Source organism: Condylura cristata, unplaced genomic scaffold, assembly GCF_000260355.1.
Source record: "Condylura cristata isolate star-nosed mole 26May11 unplaced genomic scaffold, ConCri1.0 scaffold00002, whole genome shotgun sequence".
NCBI lineage: Eukaryota > Metazoa > Chordata > Mammalia > Eulipotyphla > Talpidae > Condylura > Condylura cristata.
In genome coordinates this window covers 63,013,173-63,032,407 of record NW_004567103.1, presented here as the reverse complement: position 1 = coordinate 63,032,407, position 19,235 = coordinate 63,013,173, and the positions used below count along the sequence as shown (strand labels likewise).

Below are 19,235 nucleotides of genomic sequence, written 5' to 3'. Positions count from 1 at the left end.
TTTTTTTTTATTAAAGATTTACTTATTTGTGCATACAAGACTGGGGGCACAAGCCAGAGTTGTGGGGAAGGAAGAGGGCTCCCTACAGATAGAATGGGGAACAGAATAGGCAGATCAACTGAAATACACTGCTGAGGAAGAGCAGGTGAGACAAGAGAGGTCTGCTGTGCCAAGTGGATTAGCTCACTGGCTGGGGATTGAACTGGTGCTGCAGTGGCTAGGGATAGCTTCATAGTGCTGCATCTTAACCCCTTATGCAGCCAGGGAGGCCCATGAAGATACTTCTTAGATGAGATTTCCAAAGGTTCCTGTATCTACACCAATACTTTTGTGTAATCTTGAAATCAGAAAAACTCGCTAGATAGTCAGCACCAAGAAAAAGGATAGCTCCTTCAATTACGTTCCTCACAAATCCAGGACCCGGTCTCTGGCCATGGTGCTGACAAATTTTTCAAGTGAAGTTCATTTATTAGTATAATAAAGGAAGGTGGCAAATGGAGATCAGGATAAGGGAAGAAAATATTATTACTACGCATCCAAATTCTAGTAGCACTAGTGCTATCTTATGAAGAAAAGCAAGATTTTCAAAAATATTACAAGCTACTGCTCACATTCAGTCCTACAACCAGAATCAAAATTCAGGGATGTAGGATATCTGCAAAATGAAACAAAAAAACCTAAGAGTGTCACTCTACTGCCACATGACTACCATTTCCAGAGTCATCAACTTCTCCTATATATACTCACTTTGCAAAGCTCAGAAGGCAACAGTGGAAAGGAGGGTGACACAGTACAACCTGAGTGATGCCATCTCCTTAAGAAGAAAGTGAGCAGGAATAGAAATAATTCAGGTCCAAGAAAACATATTTAAATACTACAGAAGACTGTACTTGGATTTTTAAAGCAGTCAAAAAAAAAAAAATGCTGCTATAACATAAGTTCAGAAGTTGTAGAAGGTAAAAGCTCACAAGGTGTTGAAAAGTGGATCCAGAGGCGAAAGATACAGAAGCTTTGATCTACTCAGACCCAGAAATGGGAGGGACAATGTGGGAGTATGACCTATGATTGATTCTAAAGGAGAGAAACTTAGGGTACAGTCCCAAAAGAAAACTGCCTGAGCTAAACAAGTATCTGAGTCCCAGGCAAGATAAACTTATGAAAACTTAAGTTTTCCTTTATGTATCATGGCACAATATCTGAATTTTAATAAAGTGAGTCATTTTTACATACAATTCTGTATAAGGAACACACAAAGTGAAACTACAGACCTATTTCCCTAATGAACATACAGAAATCCTCATCAAAATATCTGCAACCCAAGTTACACTGAATTGAACTGAACTGAACAATGTATTGAAAGGATCATATACCATAACCAAATGGAATTTATTCCAGTGACACAAAGATGTTTTCGACATCTGAATCAATGTAATTAACATTAATAAAAGGGAAAAAATAGCACGATCTTATTAATTAATGCAGACAGAACATGTGCTAAGATTCAACATACATTCATGATGAAAACCCCTTAAAAACCGGGAATGAAACATAATAAAATGCATACAATTAGAGAAATATATAAAAGAAAATATAGAGAAATATATATAAAAGAAATAAAGCTATCATTTGGAGACAACATACTACACATGGAAACTTTAAGATCAAAAAAAAAACTAACTGAATTGAATAAAAAAATCAGTTCAGCAAAGTGGCAGGTTACAAAATAAATACACAAAAATCAGTTCCTTCCAATATTCAAACGATGAGCTAGAAGCAGTAAAAAAAAAAAAAAAAAAAGACTTTTTTGACCTTTACAATTATATTACAAAATAATTAAATACCTAGAAGTAGAATTAACAAATCAAATGAAGAACCTATACACAGAAAATTTTAAGACATTGGTAAGACACATTCCTAAAAGAAAACACAAAGAAATGTAAAGATATTCCCTATTAATGGACTGAAAGAATTAGCATCATTAAAATGGTTATATTACCTAACACTATGTGGATTCAATACAAATCCTATTAACATCTCAATGGCATTCTTCAAAGAAACAGAACATCTAAAGAAAAGACTTTGTATAGCAGACTATCACTGAAAGAGAAGACACCCTGTTCAAAGCACCCTGCACACCATATAACTGGCAGATATCAGTTATCAGATCAATCACACTTATACAACAGTAAGAAAACAAAACAACCCAGTCAAGAGATAGAATAGCTAAATAGGCACCATTCCAATGAAGACACAGATAGCTAACAGGAACATGAATACTCAGTACCTATCATTGGGGAAATGTAAAACAAGAGATACAACCTCATAGCTGTGAGAATAGCTCATAGCAAAAATACCATTAACAAGTGTTAGCAAGGATGTCAAAAAAAGGAACCCTCTTACACTGTTGGTGGGAATGTTGATTATACGGAAAACAGTATAGAGGTTCACCAAAATATTAAAAATGGATCTCCCATATGGATCTACACAGCAATTCCTCTTCTGGTATTTGTTCAAAATATGCAAAAACACTAATTTGAAGAGAAACGTGCACTTTCATTTTCACTGCAGCGTTATTTACAATAGCCATAGCTATGGGAAACAATGTAAGTGGCCAAAATCAGATGAGGGGCTCAAAAATATGTGATATCTAGACACAATGGAATACCACTCAGCAATCAAAAAGAGTGAAATAAGTCAAGAGAAAGCCAAGATGTCACTTCTATGTTGAATGTAATGAAACAAAACAAAGGATCAAAAATTTCAAACCAGTAACAGATTCTAGGAATCTGACTGTAGAACTGAGGCTATTAGTGAAGATGGTGAAGGAGAGGGAAAAACAAAGTGGAAAGGGTGTACCAGTGATTCTGGTGGTGAACTATGCTTATTTTAATGACTGATGTGTTATGGTAACAACACTTCAAGGGGGAGATTATATAGATATAACATGAACAATATAAACCAATGTTACCTGAATTAAAACAAACAAAAAAACTCAGAAAATTTTCTTGTGGGAAAGGGTAAACATGAGAGTATAAGAAAAAAGGGAACAAAGGGGGTTTTATAGAAAAGAATGCAATCTATCATTATTGTTTTAATATGATGCAGCCTTTGTTTTGACCAGTGAATTGACTGCCTAACTAATCTGGAGATCATTCTCATTCATTAGTATTTAATATTATACAACAGTTTACCCCAATTATTTCAAAACCAAGGATTGTCTTTATTCTTTTCCCCTTTCAGAGAACCCACATTCTGAATAAAAAGATTCTTCCATGTAGTATCTATCAACACTGTTTTTCATTTGTTATTAAACATATTCACATTCTGCTCTTCCCACCAATTAAAATTGTGGGTGTAAAATAAACTGATATTAATATATTCAGATGATATTACAGAGACTAGTATAAATCAGACAACTCAAATAAAGTATAGGTAAATTTACAGAGTTTACAAGATCTTTAAAACAGGTCAATGTGCCTTTCTATCTCTATGCTCTGGGTTCCAAGGATTCCAAGATATAATTTGCGTATGTAGAATGTATGTAGAAATAATCTAAAATATAAGCTAAATCTAAGCAAAAGAAAGAGAAAACTTCATTAAAGTTATCTTGACAGAAAAATTTAAAGACAGAATATTTCTATCTTTCCTAACTTGAAAACAAAAGTTGTAGAATTACTGTTATCAGTTTTATTTCACAGTAACATCAGCATTGCTAATTTATAAATGTATTTAGAAAAATTTGCTTTCAAATGATACAGGAAGACACAAAATCATCTTACTGCCTTTGTTCAAAGTTACCTGAATATGCTCATTCCACTTCTCAGCATAAAGCTTGTCTGGAAATTCTGCAGGCAGAGATAATTGTTCTTTAAATATTTTAAGATACTGTGGAAAACTGAATGAGTTCATTATGTGTATCTGACGGTGAGAAAATCGTGACTTCACTCTTTTTTCTAAGAGTTCCAAAATATCCTTAAAAACAAACATATAAATGTTAAAACACAAACACAAGCATGTTAAAGATTTAAGTTTTTAAACTATCACCTAAAATTTAGCAATTCTTATCCTGTAATATGCAATTAGCATTAAACATATTTATGCAAATGTTTAAAAACACAAATAATTGCCTTGATCTCCTTAGAATTACAAGAAAGTAGATGTAAAACTGGCTTGCAAATAAACCAAGAGGGCACAAAATTCTTTCATGCAAGCTACTTTAAATGGCAACTGTCCCTTTCTAAACAACTGTTATGCTGATGATGTCATGCCTTTTCCCTGTAATGTTACTCTCAATTAATCTTCAAACTAAAGTAAATGCTAAAAAATTTACAATTATTATTGACATTATAGCATAGTAACATCAACAGTTTCATTAAGGTATTTCATATATCTTATGAAGAATTAGGAGCAAAATTAAGATACAAAAAGCAGTGAGAGTTATTCTACAGATGAAATTTTAATATATTTATCATTTTATGTAGCGAAGTCTCAAAAGCAACATGTGTGGTAGAGAAAATTTCAGTTCACAGAAACTATCCTCCTATTAAGCTGATATTATGCTGGACAGAAGTAACAAACTATAGAAGAAGCAGGAATGCAGCATGAAATAAGTTAGTCTGTTTTTTAGTGATATTTTAGAAACTACTTATTTGTGCTTTTTCTTAAAAGTTGAGAATCAAGTTTACTTCCAGTTTTTTTTTTTTTTTAATAGAAAAGAACATTTAAAGAAGCTATGGCAAGGTCCAAAACAGATTTTTATGCCTACACAATGATTAATCTAGGTTAAGAAAGCAATGATATAGAAGAATGAATTCAAGTGATCAAATGGGCTCGTTAATTTGGGAAGGAAGACCAAAAATATCAATAGCTTGGGTTGGGACAAAAGCAGCAATATTCACGAAATACATGAAGCACTTTTATAGGTTAAAAAATAGTGTCAAGATAGGAGGGGAAAAAAGAAAGTTATGTTCAGAGACAGAAATATTGTGCATCTACTTTCTATTAAGGAACAGTTCTAGATCACACATTTAGGTAGGTGGCTGAAAAGTAGTTAAAGCAATATGCTACACATACCAAAAAATGTGCCTGAATTTGGATTTGCAAAGACGTTTTGCAAAAGATTTGTAAAAGATGTTTTGGAGGTAGACAGTAAAGAATAGGTGGTAGTATGGGCCTAGAATGAATATTAAAAAAAAAAAATTATTTCCAAAGGGAAAAGACTGTTTGATGCCAAAGTCTACACTACAGCTATCCTTTTTTCATTTTTCCAATAAACATGGAGGCATACATTTAATTACACTTGAAAAAACTGCAGTTAAAGATTATAAAGAAAAGAGCCTCTGACAATAGTGCTAAAGAGCAACCGACCCTTGAATTGATCCTTCACTGGGTCTGTAACATTTCCTACCTCTATACTACACAAAGGAAGATTTTCAGCAATGAGGAAAGTGCTTCCTTCCCAAAGAAGAATAAAGATATGCAGAGAAATCAGCCATATGTTCTATTAAGGAAACTTACATGAAGGCATACATCATGTAATTTCTAGGTACTAGAGAAGGCCAGGAAAAAAAAAATCACACCATTAAAAACAAAAACAAAACCAGCACTGGAAAGAGGGTTGCTAAAAATGATTTAGTAGAGACACAGTCATGTTTCTTAAAAAAAAAAAAAAAAAAAAAAAAAGCTACAGAAAATACATGAGTCCAATGGAACGGAGAAGGGAAAAAGTTACACACACACACATAGCAGTCATAGCATGAAGAGGTGATAAACCTGAATTCAGTAAATTCATATGAGACTGAAAAACAGAAAGACAAAAAGTTTCTATAGCTATCTGAAAGTACACAAGATTAAATATGCATCATCTTCACAAATTTAATGTGATAGTGACATTGAAACCTTGGTTAAAATCATTCTAAAATCCCGTAAAGGCAAAAGAGCCACTATCTACAGTGATAGTTTAATAAAGCTAATCCCCTCCATTTTCTAGTAATATATACTTATAAAGTTAGGGCAGTATTATTTTGAGCTGAGTACAAACATTTTTAAAACATGGAAAGTCTTAAATATAAGAGTAGAAACCATTAGTGACTTTGATAAAACACTTATGAGATTAGTTAACTTTCTCTTTTATAACTAGTGTAAAAGTTATATTTCTTTGCATTGAATTCACATGTCCACTGCAGATAGGGAGGGTTAGTTATGAATATGTGCAACTGTTTTCTTGTTTTCCTCAGAGTTGAAAAGTGGCGTAAGTGAGCCAGGTGTTGGTGAAACACTGTAGTAAAATTTTATATAGAAATACTTACCAATCTACATGTAAGACCAATAACTGCTATTGGAGTCTGTGCAGACTGAGAAATGTCAAAAAGATTATAGAGAAGTGTTTGGTTTTTATGATGAGCAAAAAGATCAAATTCATCTAAAATGAACAGCACTGGGCAACTACTAGTCCGGTCACCTAAAACACAACAACAATTATATAAACCTTTCTTTAATTTCCTATTTACTTAATTTCCATTTTAAAAACTCAGTTCAACACATATATATTGATAACCTACTTTGGGTAAGGCATTTACTAATATATACATATTTATTCAACAAGAAAAAAAATTACTCTCGAGGAAAAATTTTTATTCTTTGTAATTGCTTCTATTACATTCAAGTAGTTAAATCTAATTACTGTGTTCTAGTAGCTTACTGATGAAAAATTAAGAATGACTGGACTTTTTAAAATTATAGAAACATTTTTCCATCATCAGCAAACTGACAAAGATCTTTTAATAGCTAAACACAGACCAGAATTTTAACAGTAAATGGTAATCAAAATTTTTGACAAAACTATTGTTTCAAGAGACTTATTTAGTTGGTACAAATGAAAAGTATACCTCTCATAAAAATTATGTTTATTAAATACTGGTTAAATTAGAAATTTCAACGAAATCACTTTAACTACTAATCACAATTTTCCTATTTTACAACAGAAAATTAAGCAAAACTATAGATTCATTTATCTTATCACAACAACGGAAAAAACACTAACAGGACAATCACTATTACTTTAAGATTTAAGGCATTAGTGTTAGATAAATGGTGCAAAGAATCAGCTAAAGGGAGACTTACTCCAAGAGATAATAAAACATATGCTTCCCTGCTTTAACCTTTCCTTTTCAATATGCTCATTAACATGTGCTGGTTTTTGTATTTTTTTTTCCCAAACCACCATGAAGTAAATATATATTATTTGTTTTATCAATCTGACTTATTTTACTTCATATAATCCCCTCAATTTCCTTCCATTTTGCCATAAATTACTGCATTTAATCTGTCCTCATCGAAGATCAGTATTTCATAGCATGCATACACTACATCTTTTTGATCAAATTATTGGGCATCTAGGCTGCCTCCTTGTGATAACCATGGTAAACAGCACTGCAATAAACACTATAGTACACAGTCTTTATACATTGATGATATTATGTTCATGGCAGAGTGGGATTGTTAAAGATAGTATTTACATTTTGTTTTTTAAGATGAATCCAAACTGCTTTTCTTATCGCCACACCAGTTCACAATCTGACCAACAGTTTTATACGCTGTTTTAATATGTGCCATTCTCACAGGTGTAAGATGGTATTTCTGTGTTCTGACCTGTCTCTCTCTTACTGGAAATGATGATGAACATTTTTGTCTATTGATATGTATCTATTGACTTCTGATTATCCCCTTTCATGAATTATATGTTCATATCCCCCACCCATTTATTAACTGGGTAATTTACTATATACTGGTAAGATGAATAAGTTTTTATCTATCTTGGATACTGATCCCTTGCCAGTTAAATGTTGTGTATTTTCTCCCATTCAGTAGGATATCTTTTAACTTTTTCTTTTTTAAACATTAAGTAAAAGCTTTCTAATTTGTGGTAATCCCATTATTTATTGTTCATTTTATTGCCATTTTCATAGGACTGAGGTCATAGAACATATAGCCAATGTTTTCTCCTATTATAACTTGCAGGTATTATATTTAGATCTTTAATCCATTTGAGATTTATCTTACATGTATATAGTTAGTAATCCAATTAATCTTTATGTATAGAGCTAGTGAGCCAACCTTATTCTTTTGATATTATGTGGAACAAATATTCACCTTTTTTTAAAGCTTCCAGAAGAAATGAAAGGTTTTCAGCAAAACTTCCCTGAATAGCAAGAAGAAAAGAAACCATGACTACAAGTTCAGTGAAATGAAGAATAAAAGAGCACTATCAAACCATTAGATATATTATAGATACCTATGTATTTTTCTTCTAGTCACCAGCCTCAGCTGGGTATATCTATGCTTTCAAAATGCAAATAGCAATAGCAGAAACAGCTCAGTTGAGAAAACATCATTACTATGACATGTTTAAATTTTTTACTTTTGGGATAAGATGCAAAACATACTAAACTTCATTTAAAGGTAGATATGAAAAGATCATTTTCTCTACATAGTCAGAAACTAGAAATATATTGATTTTTTTTATTTTGTACCTTCAAAAATACCAGTCTCTTGCAAGACTCTAATTTATATTGCTAAAAAATAGTTATGAATGTAAATGAGATCCAAAAGGAAAAGGGAAAACAAATCTGCTTAGATCAGTAGATACTGTTAAAATGTTTATTCAAGAGTATATTATAGAGTGTGTACATATCATGTCAAATTTACTATGATCGCTGGGAATACAGCCTAAAGACTTTTGGATATAAATTATTTTAGATAGAAATTATAGTAGCAAGTGCATTATGTAGATATTTTAGTTTAGTTTTTGTAAAGAGGCCCCATTAAAAATATTTTTCATTCAAATCACTAATTCTGACTATATTTTTCAACTTAAAGAAATTGCAAACTTGAAATCTGAAGATGTAAAGAAGGGGGGGGGGAAGCCCATTTGTTTGTTTTCCAATCAAGAAAACTGGCATAAACAGCTTACATTTTTAAGTGTTTCCACATAATGTATGATAGCAAGTCAGTGCTATTTCCATAGTAGATAGGTCAAACAGTTTATGCTATAATTTAAACAAAGGATGAAAGAGAAAAGGATTGAAAGACCTGTTGAAAAAAAACTATGGTCAGTTAATCAAAGATTTTTTTTTTTAGTGTGTGTAGATTATTACAACTGACAATTAGTACATACTACTATAAATACATATGCACATTAAGAATGTACACAATAAATATAAATTCATGTAAGTGTATAAATGTACAAGTTTGCTATTTGATACTCTGATATATTTTATATATAAAAACAAAAAGAGCTGGGCTAAGTTACAGGTTCTTCATGTCCAGCATTTTATTCATGTCCAGTAATTTTATATATATATACAGTTATAAATGCTACAAGGCTTATATAAACTATGGCTATAGAGCACACAGCTGAGATTTTTTTTAACTCAGTAGCTATTTTCAAATTGGCTTGTAATTCATTATATACATACACACATATATATGTATGTGTGTGTATATATATGTGTGTGTGTGTGTTTTAACATCATTTTTCATTTTTGTACAAGTGCTTTTTAATCTCAAGTGTAGTGCCCATGAAGTTCCCACTACCAGTACACCTGTGCTGTGTACCATCACCACAGTTCCTTGAGAGATCAAAGAGGTAGAACAGCATAGTCACTAGTGATCAGAAAATGAACTTGAGCATATAACCCAACTCAATTGTGTAAGAAATAAAAGAATGAGTCATTTTCTCATGAAAATTAAGGCAACTATAAATTAACTTAAACATGCTTCCCTGGAGTCCTATAAATCAGGTGATAGCTAAAGTTTGATAAAAGTTACAAACATTCCCAATCAGTTTAAATTGATGATGCTTTGAGATTTCAAACTGTTATATGAAGTATGGGTAAATTTCTAAAAACATTTTCTGATCGAGCATAAAAGAACATAAATGATGTTTAATGCCTTTTTTGAGAATGAACTGAAAAATATAATAAAATAATGTCCATTTAACAGATGAAGAATCTGAAATATTACCAGGTGGTCCAATTGTTGAAAGAGTGAAGTCTATAACTTTTGTTGCTTCAAATTAGCATATTTCCCACTACTCTTAAGCTACTATGTCTCCTATGACTAGAAAATGCAATATTTAAAAAATAAATAAATCTATCTCTAGGATAGAGAATCAGACTATTTATAATATAGATAGTGAAATAAATTCCAATGATACCTACACAAAGCCATAATGTTTTTATGTATTTAATACAGCTAGTATAATTTACTTAAAAAAAAAACTAAACATGGGCCCTCCCTGGTAGTACAGCAGGTTAAAGCACAACACTAGGAAGCTAAAGCCACTTCAGTATGAATTCAATTCCCCACCCCGAAGGGTGACCCACATGGCGCGGCAGACCTCTCCTGACCAGCAGTGTACTTTGCCATTCAGCCTGTTCTGCTCTCTACTGTCTCTGGTGAGTCCTCTCACCAGCCCTGCACCTCTGGCCTGTATCCCAGTTCTGAAGCATAAATAAATAAATCATTTTTTTTAAAAAAACCTAAACATATTATGAATGGACACATCATAGTATTAAAAAAGTTCAATTCAAAATCTTTGAACCTTCCCAAGATTTCCAAAATTATGACACTATATAGACTTTACACTTAATAAAAGGATAGAAGTGATACTTACAAAAACTTTATCTTCAACTACATTTTCCAGATTTAACTGTCTTGTGATTTCCTTTAGGGCAATTTTATCATTGATCTGTAATAGTCCTGAAATAAAGTCCATTGACCAGTATTTAACTAAAATGAAAAATCTGATAAAATGCAGATCATTTTCCAGTCAAATTTTCAAGTGCTTTTAAGATTTTCTGGAAAGTATAATAGGTTGTCAGGTTACATTATTTCTTCTTTAAAACTCAGCATGAAGAGATTTGGTAAAAATGGTGAAAAAACACTGGAGTTCTTTTATGCTTCCTTTATTTTATTTAATTTCTGAAAGTATTGTGCATGGTGTACTAAACTGAACGCTGATATAATATATATATAATATAAAATGTTTACATGACTTATATCACATGCAATAACAAAATGATGACATGCTTACCATTTAGGTGAACTTGTAATACATTTTCACTTATTTCTTCTACTTCCATGAGTTCTTTCAAAGCACGGTTTATTAACTAAATAATATTAAAAAGTTTATAGAACATTAACAGGTTAAATCAATCCATATTCTTTTTAAACTACGAAAAATGCAAACAGAATATTAATAGATTGTGATTTTAAACTAACAAATACATTTGTATATTCTTACCAGATTAAAGGTTTAAATAATATTGTAATTTTTTATTTTTTTAAATATGTTGTAGTCAAGATTCATAACATATTCCTTAAACCTTCTACCCAAACTTACTAATAGAGATGTGTACAAGAAACCCTTAAGTTTCAAAGAACTATTTTTCTCCAAGTCCCTCAAAAACTCACAATATAGATCATTACATCTTTTTAACATTTATTGTACTAAAATATCACTGAAATAAGTTAAGAGATTGAAATATATATATCAGAATGATGCTGAATAGGCAAAAACTCAACCCATATATATCAATTTCTGTGATATACTGTGAACATGTATGTTCCTGTGAAAGGAAAACAAAGAAAGACCAAGAGGTTAAATAGAGTAAGACATGTTCCCTCTCTTAACTGCTAGGAAAATAGATGAAATACTAAACAAACTTAGAACTTGATATAAATCAATTATTGCCAGCAGTAATTTATTCAAAATAATAAGAAAATACTGTTACACTCAGAAAGTGTTATACTACCTTAAACCATTCAATAATAAAGGCACTCCTTTTCAGAATTACAGGTTTCTATGACACCATTTTCAGTTTTGATGTACCTTTTTTAGTTTTTTTTTTTTAAAAGATTTATTTATTCATTCATACAGAACTGCGGTACAGGCCAGAGATGCAGAGGGTGAGAGAATTCACCAGGGGCAGAGTGGGGAGCAGTACAGGCAGATCTACGAAGTACACTGCTGAGGGGAGCAGCAGGCGGTCAGGAGAGGTCTGTTGCGTCCTGTGGATCTCCACCGGGGCAGGCGGGGATCGAACTCGAAAGGAAGTGGCTTAAGCTTCTTAGTGCAGTGCTTTAACTCGCTGTGCCACCAGGGAGAGTCCTTTTTAATATATTTTTAATACATCTTTTTGCCATGTAATGTAACGTTGATTCATATTAAATACTGCACATAATCCTTTAAAATTTGAAAGGGGGGGGGCCTCCCTAGTGTGCAAGGGATTGAAGCACAGCACTATGAAGCTGTCTGCAGCCACTGCTGTACAGGTTCAATTCCCAGCCAGGGAGCTGACCCACATGGCACAGAAGACCTCTCCTGAACTGCCCACTCTTCCTCTCAACAGTATACTTCATCAAGCTGCTTGTTCTGTTCCCTACTCTGCTTCTGGCAAATCCTCTCACCACCCCTGCACCTCTGACCTGAAACCCAGTTCAGTATGCATAAATAAATCTAAAAAAATAAAATTAAAATTGAAAGGGAATGCAAATAAGAAAAGCCAAAAAGCTTTACAAAGGAAGAATAATGCTGGAGTACATCTTCCAGTATTAAATTAAAATTAAAAGGGTACTATCACAAAAGTAAAAAGGTACATTCAGGAAAAGAAGTTATATATAAAAAATATTGGTAAAGATAGCATCAAAATTTAGTGAACAAAGGCACTGGGACTACTGGTAAACTATTTTGAAAAACAAAATAATTGTATTCGTATTTGTAGTATTCTACTTCCACTTGTTCTTGTAACATCTTTGTGCAATAAGAGGCCAATATCTTCATTTTAAATTACTAGGTCTCAAAGCAAGACATGAAACATTCTAGTCATTTGTGGTATATTTATAAGATTCCTTAAAGCATACTGAGTTTTACCACAATACAGGTAGTCTAGCTTCTTTTAAAAATGAGACAATCTGAATATTACCAGCTATTATACTGTGAGCAAAAGACAAGGTGGGAAGTGACATTCTTTATAGAGAACTACCTAAAGACAAGATCAGAGGAAGGTAGAAAAGTAGGAAGAGGGACTTAAATGCTATAGAATCTGCTTTTTTAAAATGTAAAAAATACACATATTTTAGCCAATTTTCTAATAAAATGGAGTACAGTTCAATTATACTTACTTAAACATTTTCTAAGTGTTTACTAGCTTTAGCTCCTTTTCCCTGAACTTTCTCCATACAGTTAAGAAAAAACTTCTAAGGAGATGTTAAGAATAAACTCAATCATTAGCTGTTCACATTATATTTTTAAGTTTGAAACTTTGAAGTACAAAGTATCTCGAGAGTCCATTTCTCTGATGTACTTGCCACTTTATTTGAAGATAGTTCTATAATAGAATAACAGGTCCAATGCAATGATTTCCTACATCTCATTTTCTTTTCTGACACAAGAAAGACTAGTACTCAGGAATTAATATATTATCTAAAGATGTTCTTCAAATATTTACATGATATTTTATGAAAACTATACTGAAGAAAGTTATTGACTTGTATTAAAAGAGTCTACAGAGTACCAATTTTTATGAATAGTAGTTAGGCACAGTCCGAACATTTTCAATTTCCTATGATAAATTTGACAAGCAGCCAGACAGGAAAAATCACACACAAGATCAAATTAAGTTGTGGTGAGCACAACTGACATTCACCAAATACTCTGGGTTAATCTCCTTTGACATATAGGAGGAATGTACTTTCTTATGCTCTTAAAAAAATTAGGTGTGACCACATGAATCACTCTGTCCAGTAAGATCTGATCTGTATCACATTTGGGTAGGAACTGTGTCCATGATTCATCATCCTCTTCCCCCTTAGTGGGGTTAGTATGGGGAAAAAAAGTTGAAATAATCACTACCCATTCTTGAATCCAAACTTTTTTTTTGGTAATTAGACCATGAGAATTTGGGTTGCTTAAAAGCATAATCTAGACTATTCAGATTGATATAGTAGTTTGTTAAAGCAAAAGAGAAGTTTACCCTTGGAGTTTACCCACAGAACATAAAGAAATCCCATATAATACTAATGAGGAAAAAAACTGTGATCCAGGAGTTTCAGCTTCTAAACATCTTGTAAGTTATGTGAAAATTAACCACTGATGTATTTAAAATAATGCCTTTTTTTTTTTTTAAATTAAGTTCCCTGATGTTACTAAGCTGTCTTTTCTATTTCTTTGGTCTGAATGATTTGGTGATTTGTTCTGCTAAGTAGGTTTTTGTGTTTTTTCTCCCTTGCCTTCAAATAATTTTTCATTCTCTTAAAAATAATATTGTATGGGGCCCTCCCTGGTGGCACAGCGTGTTAAAGCACAGCACTAAGAAGCTTAAGCCACTTCCGTATGAATTCGATTCCCGCCTGCCTCGGAGGAGATCCACATGGCGAGGGGGACCTCTCCTGACTCGCCCGCTGCTCCCCTCATCAGTGTACTTCGTGGATCTGCCTGTTCTGCTCCCGGCTCTGTCTCTGGTGAATCCTCTCACCCTCCGCATCTCTGGCCTGTACCCCAGTTCTATATGAGTAAATAAATAAATCAATCTTTAAAAATAATAATAATAATATTGTATGGTCATACAGCTCAAGTATCAAAAAGTATAAAAAGACATATCTCTTCTCAATTTGCCTAAGTCCTATCCCCCTTAACAATAAAAAAGGCACTGTAATATTGCTTAACATATCAGGGAATTTTCAGTTATTGTACCAATCAGTAGAAATACAAATTTTGTTTCCCTACTCTTTTCTACTGTTGCATAATAGTCTATAATATGGTAAAAATACCATGATTTCTTAACCAGTAAGCTGCTGATGGGCATTTGCATTGCTTTTCATCTTTCATGGTTAACAACATAGCTGCAATGAATGACTCTATGTTATTTCACAGGTGTAAATTCCTAGAAGTGTTGTTGCTAGAAAACAAGGATATATGCATTTATAAGTAGTGTTATTTATTTATTTTTTTCTAATTCTAGTTGTATAATAAAGCTTATTATAAGTGGCAGGCACATATTTGTAAGTTTACAAATTATTATCAATCCTAAAGGTTTGGGGTCAACTTGATAGAGAAAATTAGTATACTTTCTATTTAATTTACTTAACTATGAGTGAAATTTCAATGATTACAGGCTCCAGAATAATTGTATTCAATTTTCTGTAATCTTTATGTGCATAGCCTTTGCTCGTTAATTCTATTAACAGAATTACTGTTAATAATCTAAAGTACTCTAGTAGCTCAAAAGCATAGCCAGATAGTTATTGTATAAAAATTACCCAAATTAGCTTAAGTCAAACACAAAGGAAAAGTCATAACAAAAACTCAAAAATAAAAAAGAAATAGTATTCATAGAATGACCGGGCATAGCACTAAACCAAACTGAACTCAAGAGATAAAAGTAAACAATTATTCTAAGTATTATTATAACAAAATAAATGTGAAAACTTCTTAAACTACTAAAAAAAGTTATCTAGAATTACTGGAAATGGGTGTTAACAATAAAATCCTGAAGTCCTGATTTATTCATCTTATATAATGTAGAGTCAAACTGTATTACATAAAAATATAAGCGTAGTTTTACTTCAGTATACACCAAGATTTAAAATGTATGTGAAATCTAAATCTGTTGCATGGAATGTAATGGAAAAATACTGTATATAGCATATTTAAAAAGTAATACTTTAAGTGTAATGCCATAATTTACCCCCTAAATTGAATTTAAAAAATGTGAAAAGAAAGAATACGGGGAACAGCAAGAATATCTTTTGAAATAACTAAGCAAATTATTATTATAGAAGGAGGAGATAATTCTAGAAGATGTTAGTTACACATAACAATTGCTTAAATCAAGGTTAAAAATAATAATAAAAAGAAAAAAAGGAATGCATGGGATAGCTTACTTAGTTAAGCTATGAAAAACAGAAACAATAACTTGCAGAGTCAGTATAAAAAATACATGCTAGAAAACAGATAAAAGGAACAAAGCACAGGCTCAGTCAGTGTGGTTTTGCTTTTTCCACTGGCAATCACTAAGTTTTTAAGGACAAAAGGCTGTGATAGAATAAACAACAACTGAAAACTAACTGTAGGTAAAAATAAGATTAAAATACGTATATTTAACTCAACTATTACATGGCTTTACATAACTTCACAGATACAAAACAAAACAAAAAGGTCAGTAACAAAATGAAATATTTAGTGTTTTCTATAAAAATCATGCATTAGATAATTGTCTACCAATGCAAAACAAACAAACAAAAAAACTACCAGAAATAAACAACTTTTTTGAGATATTTTATTTATTAAGTTTTATTTTCCTTCAAATTTTTATTTTTTCATTTATTTATCATTATATTTTTTAATTTTTTTACATCCTTCAAATTTTTTTTTTTATAACAGTTGATTTTTACAACATTTTGTAAGAAATAAACAACTTTTACCATGGTCTTTCCAGATCCTCGGGGTCCAATAATGAGAACAGAATTACTTTCTCCATGGATAGCAGTTCTTTTTAGCAGCTCAATAAGGTGCCTGAAATGTCAGAAATAGGCCAAATTTTACAAAACACAGCTATAATAATTTGTAAGGTGATACTTCTTAAAAGCGGAATTCGAACAAATATAGAAAAAGGCATTCTTTCTCTCCCTCTGGGCATCTGATTTATGCTCTAAATAGTCGTAGGTCAATAGTGACTTTGGAAATCTCAAGAGGAAACCAAATAAATCGAAAAAGCATGGTTTTATGTTATGGGACAAGAGACAACAATCGCAACTCTTAGAGGACTCTGACACCACAGCTTTGTTGGCAAAAGTTTGCATTAAAAAGCTCAGAATTTTCTTTCTTGTACAAGATAACAAAAATGATGTAATTCTAAAATCAAAGGACTTTCATTTTGGAAACAGTTATTTCTGCTTTTACTTGTTTCTTTGACTTTTACCTCTATAAAAATGTTCATTAGCTCTGTTAGAAGATAAAATTTGTGTAAGTAAAAGGACTTCTATAAGTAGGTCTATAACAGACAAGAGTACATCTAAACTTACTTATATTGTACTTGTACTCCAAATAGATTACTATCTGGACACTGATGACAAAATCGTTCACGTAAAATTCTTTGTACCTGAAGAAAAGTAAGTGAATAAATGAAAAAATTACACATGCAGTAAAGAAGTGAGAGTGAGACTATATATATAATCACATGTAGGTATTAATGAAGCAATTCAAACCTTCCTAAATTATATTCTTCAAGAATTCTGGCACAATTTTCATTAAGTAAAATTAATTTTCTTTTTACTTATTTCAATTCCCACAGAAAGGATGAGAATTTAGTTGAGAAGGTTTCACAGAGAGAACATGACTTATTTTAGATACATCAGCAATTAGAGGTCACATGAGGACTTCATGTATATGAATTAAAGAATACCTCGTTTTGTACAACATGACAGCCAAGAGACAGGAAAGAGAATGCAGCAATGTAATCTAACTTAATAATGTTCAAATACTACAACTCCATCTACAGACTAACAAATCTAAATTTCCTTAGTTTAAGCCCAAAGAAATCAAAGCAGATTCAAAGTCCATACAGCTATTGAGACCTTATTAGATGTGGAACACAATATTACTAAAAGGTCATATCCATACCTAAAAAATGCTACAAATATCTCAGAAGGAAATATTACATTCAAGAAACAATCCACAAAATAGTAGTAATTCAGCATATAAGGAAATAAGTCAATTGTGTGGAGGAAGTCACATTCATCTATGCTAAATAACAAGGCATCATTGGAAAGAATTAAAAATAAAATTCTAGAATTCCAGTAAGGAGTTAACTTTATAGTTTGCCTTAGAATGATAGACTGCGTGGCAAAAATTATGTCACATAATCTATAACACATTGTTTTTAAAAAGCACCATTAAAGTCGTTTTCTTTTCTGTATCAGCTACTAGTTCAGAGGTTCTCCAGTGACGAAAGCACAAAAATTATGTCAGATAATTTATACCACGTTGTTTTTAAAAAGCACTGTTGAAGTCATTTCTTTTCTGTATCAGCTACTAGTCCAGAGGTTCTCCAGGGACGAAAGCCTTAGGAGGCTGTTCCAGATTGATCCCATTGACCAACATAAGAAGCCTTGAAGAATATTTGATTTTCTCAGATTGATAGCATGAAACAGATCTTTCATGTACAAAGTAAATCTGGATTTTCCTTAGATGTACCAAAGAATAAACAAGATAAAATCTTTACTGGGGATAAAATAATCCATATGTTTTGTTATAGAGGAAGTAAGAAGAAAATGAACCAGTGACAGAATAGCTAATTACATGAATTTTAAAATTACCATTATCTAAACTGTACATTTTTTCCTATAAAATGGAGACAACACCTTTCTGTTTTAAAAGGTAAGCGAGTTTTAAAAGTTAAATGAGACATTTATCTTAAACACAATATAGGTATTGTTAAGTAAAAGCTGATAACTGAAAATACATGAGCAAATATACCTCACTAATCATAATGTGTATTCCTCAGTAAATCAATGAAATAAAAACAAAATTTAGACTTTTTTTAAATTTCATAAGATCTATTAGACAGGCAACAATCATGTATATAAAAGATAAGGATAAAGTGAAGAATTTATAGCGAAAAAGAGTTTCAAAATCTAAACGTGATTGGGATGGAGGTTAAACAAGTATACCTATATACAATGAAAGTCTGCGTACTTTATGAGGATATATGCAAATCATACTTCAGTTAAAAACTTGTTTCAAAATAGTTAAACATTTTCCTTCAAGATGAAACAAAGTAAGACCTTATAAAATAATGCCAATAGCATTTAGTCTTAATTAAAGAAAAAAAGTTGTTTCATTAAGAGAACTAATAGAAAAGGACAGAAATGCCATTTCCATTCTTACCAGATTTAAGGAAGAAACATGATTATATATTCAGCACCGGGCATGTACAATGTACTCTTATATTAAATGTTCATGATAAACATAAACCTGATGTACTACCTGATGTAGAATTTAAGAGGACTCCCTCAACATGAAAGAGTGGCATGTACAAAAACATCATACTTAACAGTGAATGAATAAATGCACTCCCCCAGTATCAAATATGAAACATGAATATTTGCTCTGGCCACTTCTATTTAATATAATACTGAAGTAGTCTAGCAAGGGCAATTTGCAAGCAAGCAAG

The 19,235-nt window shown here is 31.8% G+C and overlaps 1 protein-coding gene across 3 annotated transcripts in view; it reads right to left on the bottom strand.

Annotated features, from left to right (window-relative positions):
* ORC4 (origin recognition complex, subunit 4) overlaps positions 1-19,235 on the bottom strand; it is a 54,945-nt gene that overhangs the window by 12,751 nt on the left and 22,959 nt on the right. For all 3 annotated transcript variants that reach the window (XM_012727176.1, XM_004674671.2, XM_012727179.1), the window contains exons 3-9: positions 17,086-17,162; positions 16,486-16,576; positions 11,096-11,171; positions 10,676-10,761; positions 8,152-8,200; positions 6,309-6,460; positions 3,799-3,972 (exon numbers count right to left, since the gene is read on the bottom strand). In XM_012727176.1, the coding sequence (XP_012582630.1) occupies positions 3,799-3,972; positions 6,309-6,460; positions 8,152-8,200; positions 10,676-10,761; positions 11,096-11,171; positions 16,486-16,576; positions 17,086-17,162 (705 nt within the window). The remainder of the gene's footprint in view (positions 1-3,798; positions 3,973-6,308; positions 6,461-8,151; positions 8,201-10,675; positions 10,762-11,095; positions 11,172-16,485; positions 16,577-17,085; positions 17,163-19,235) is intronic.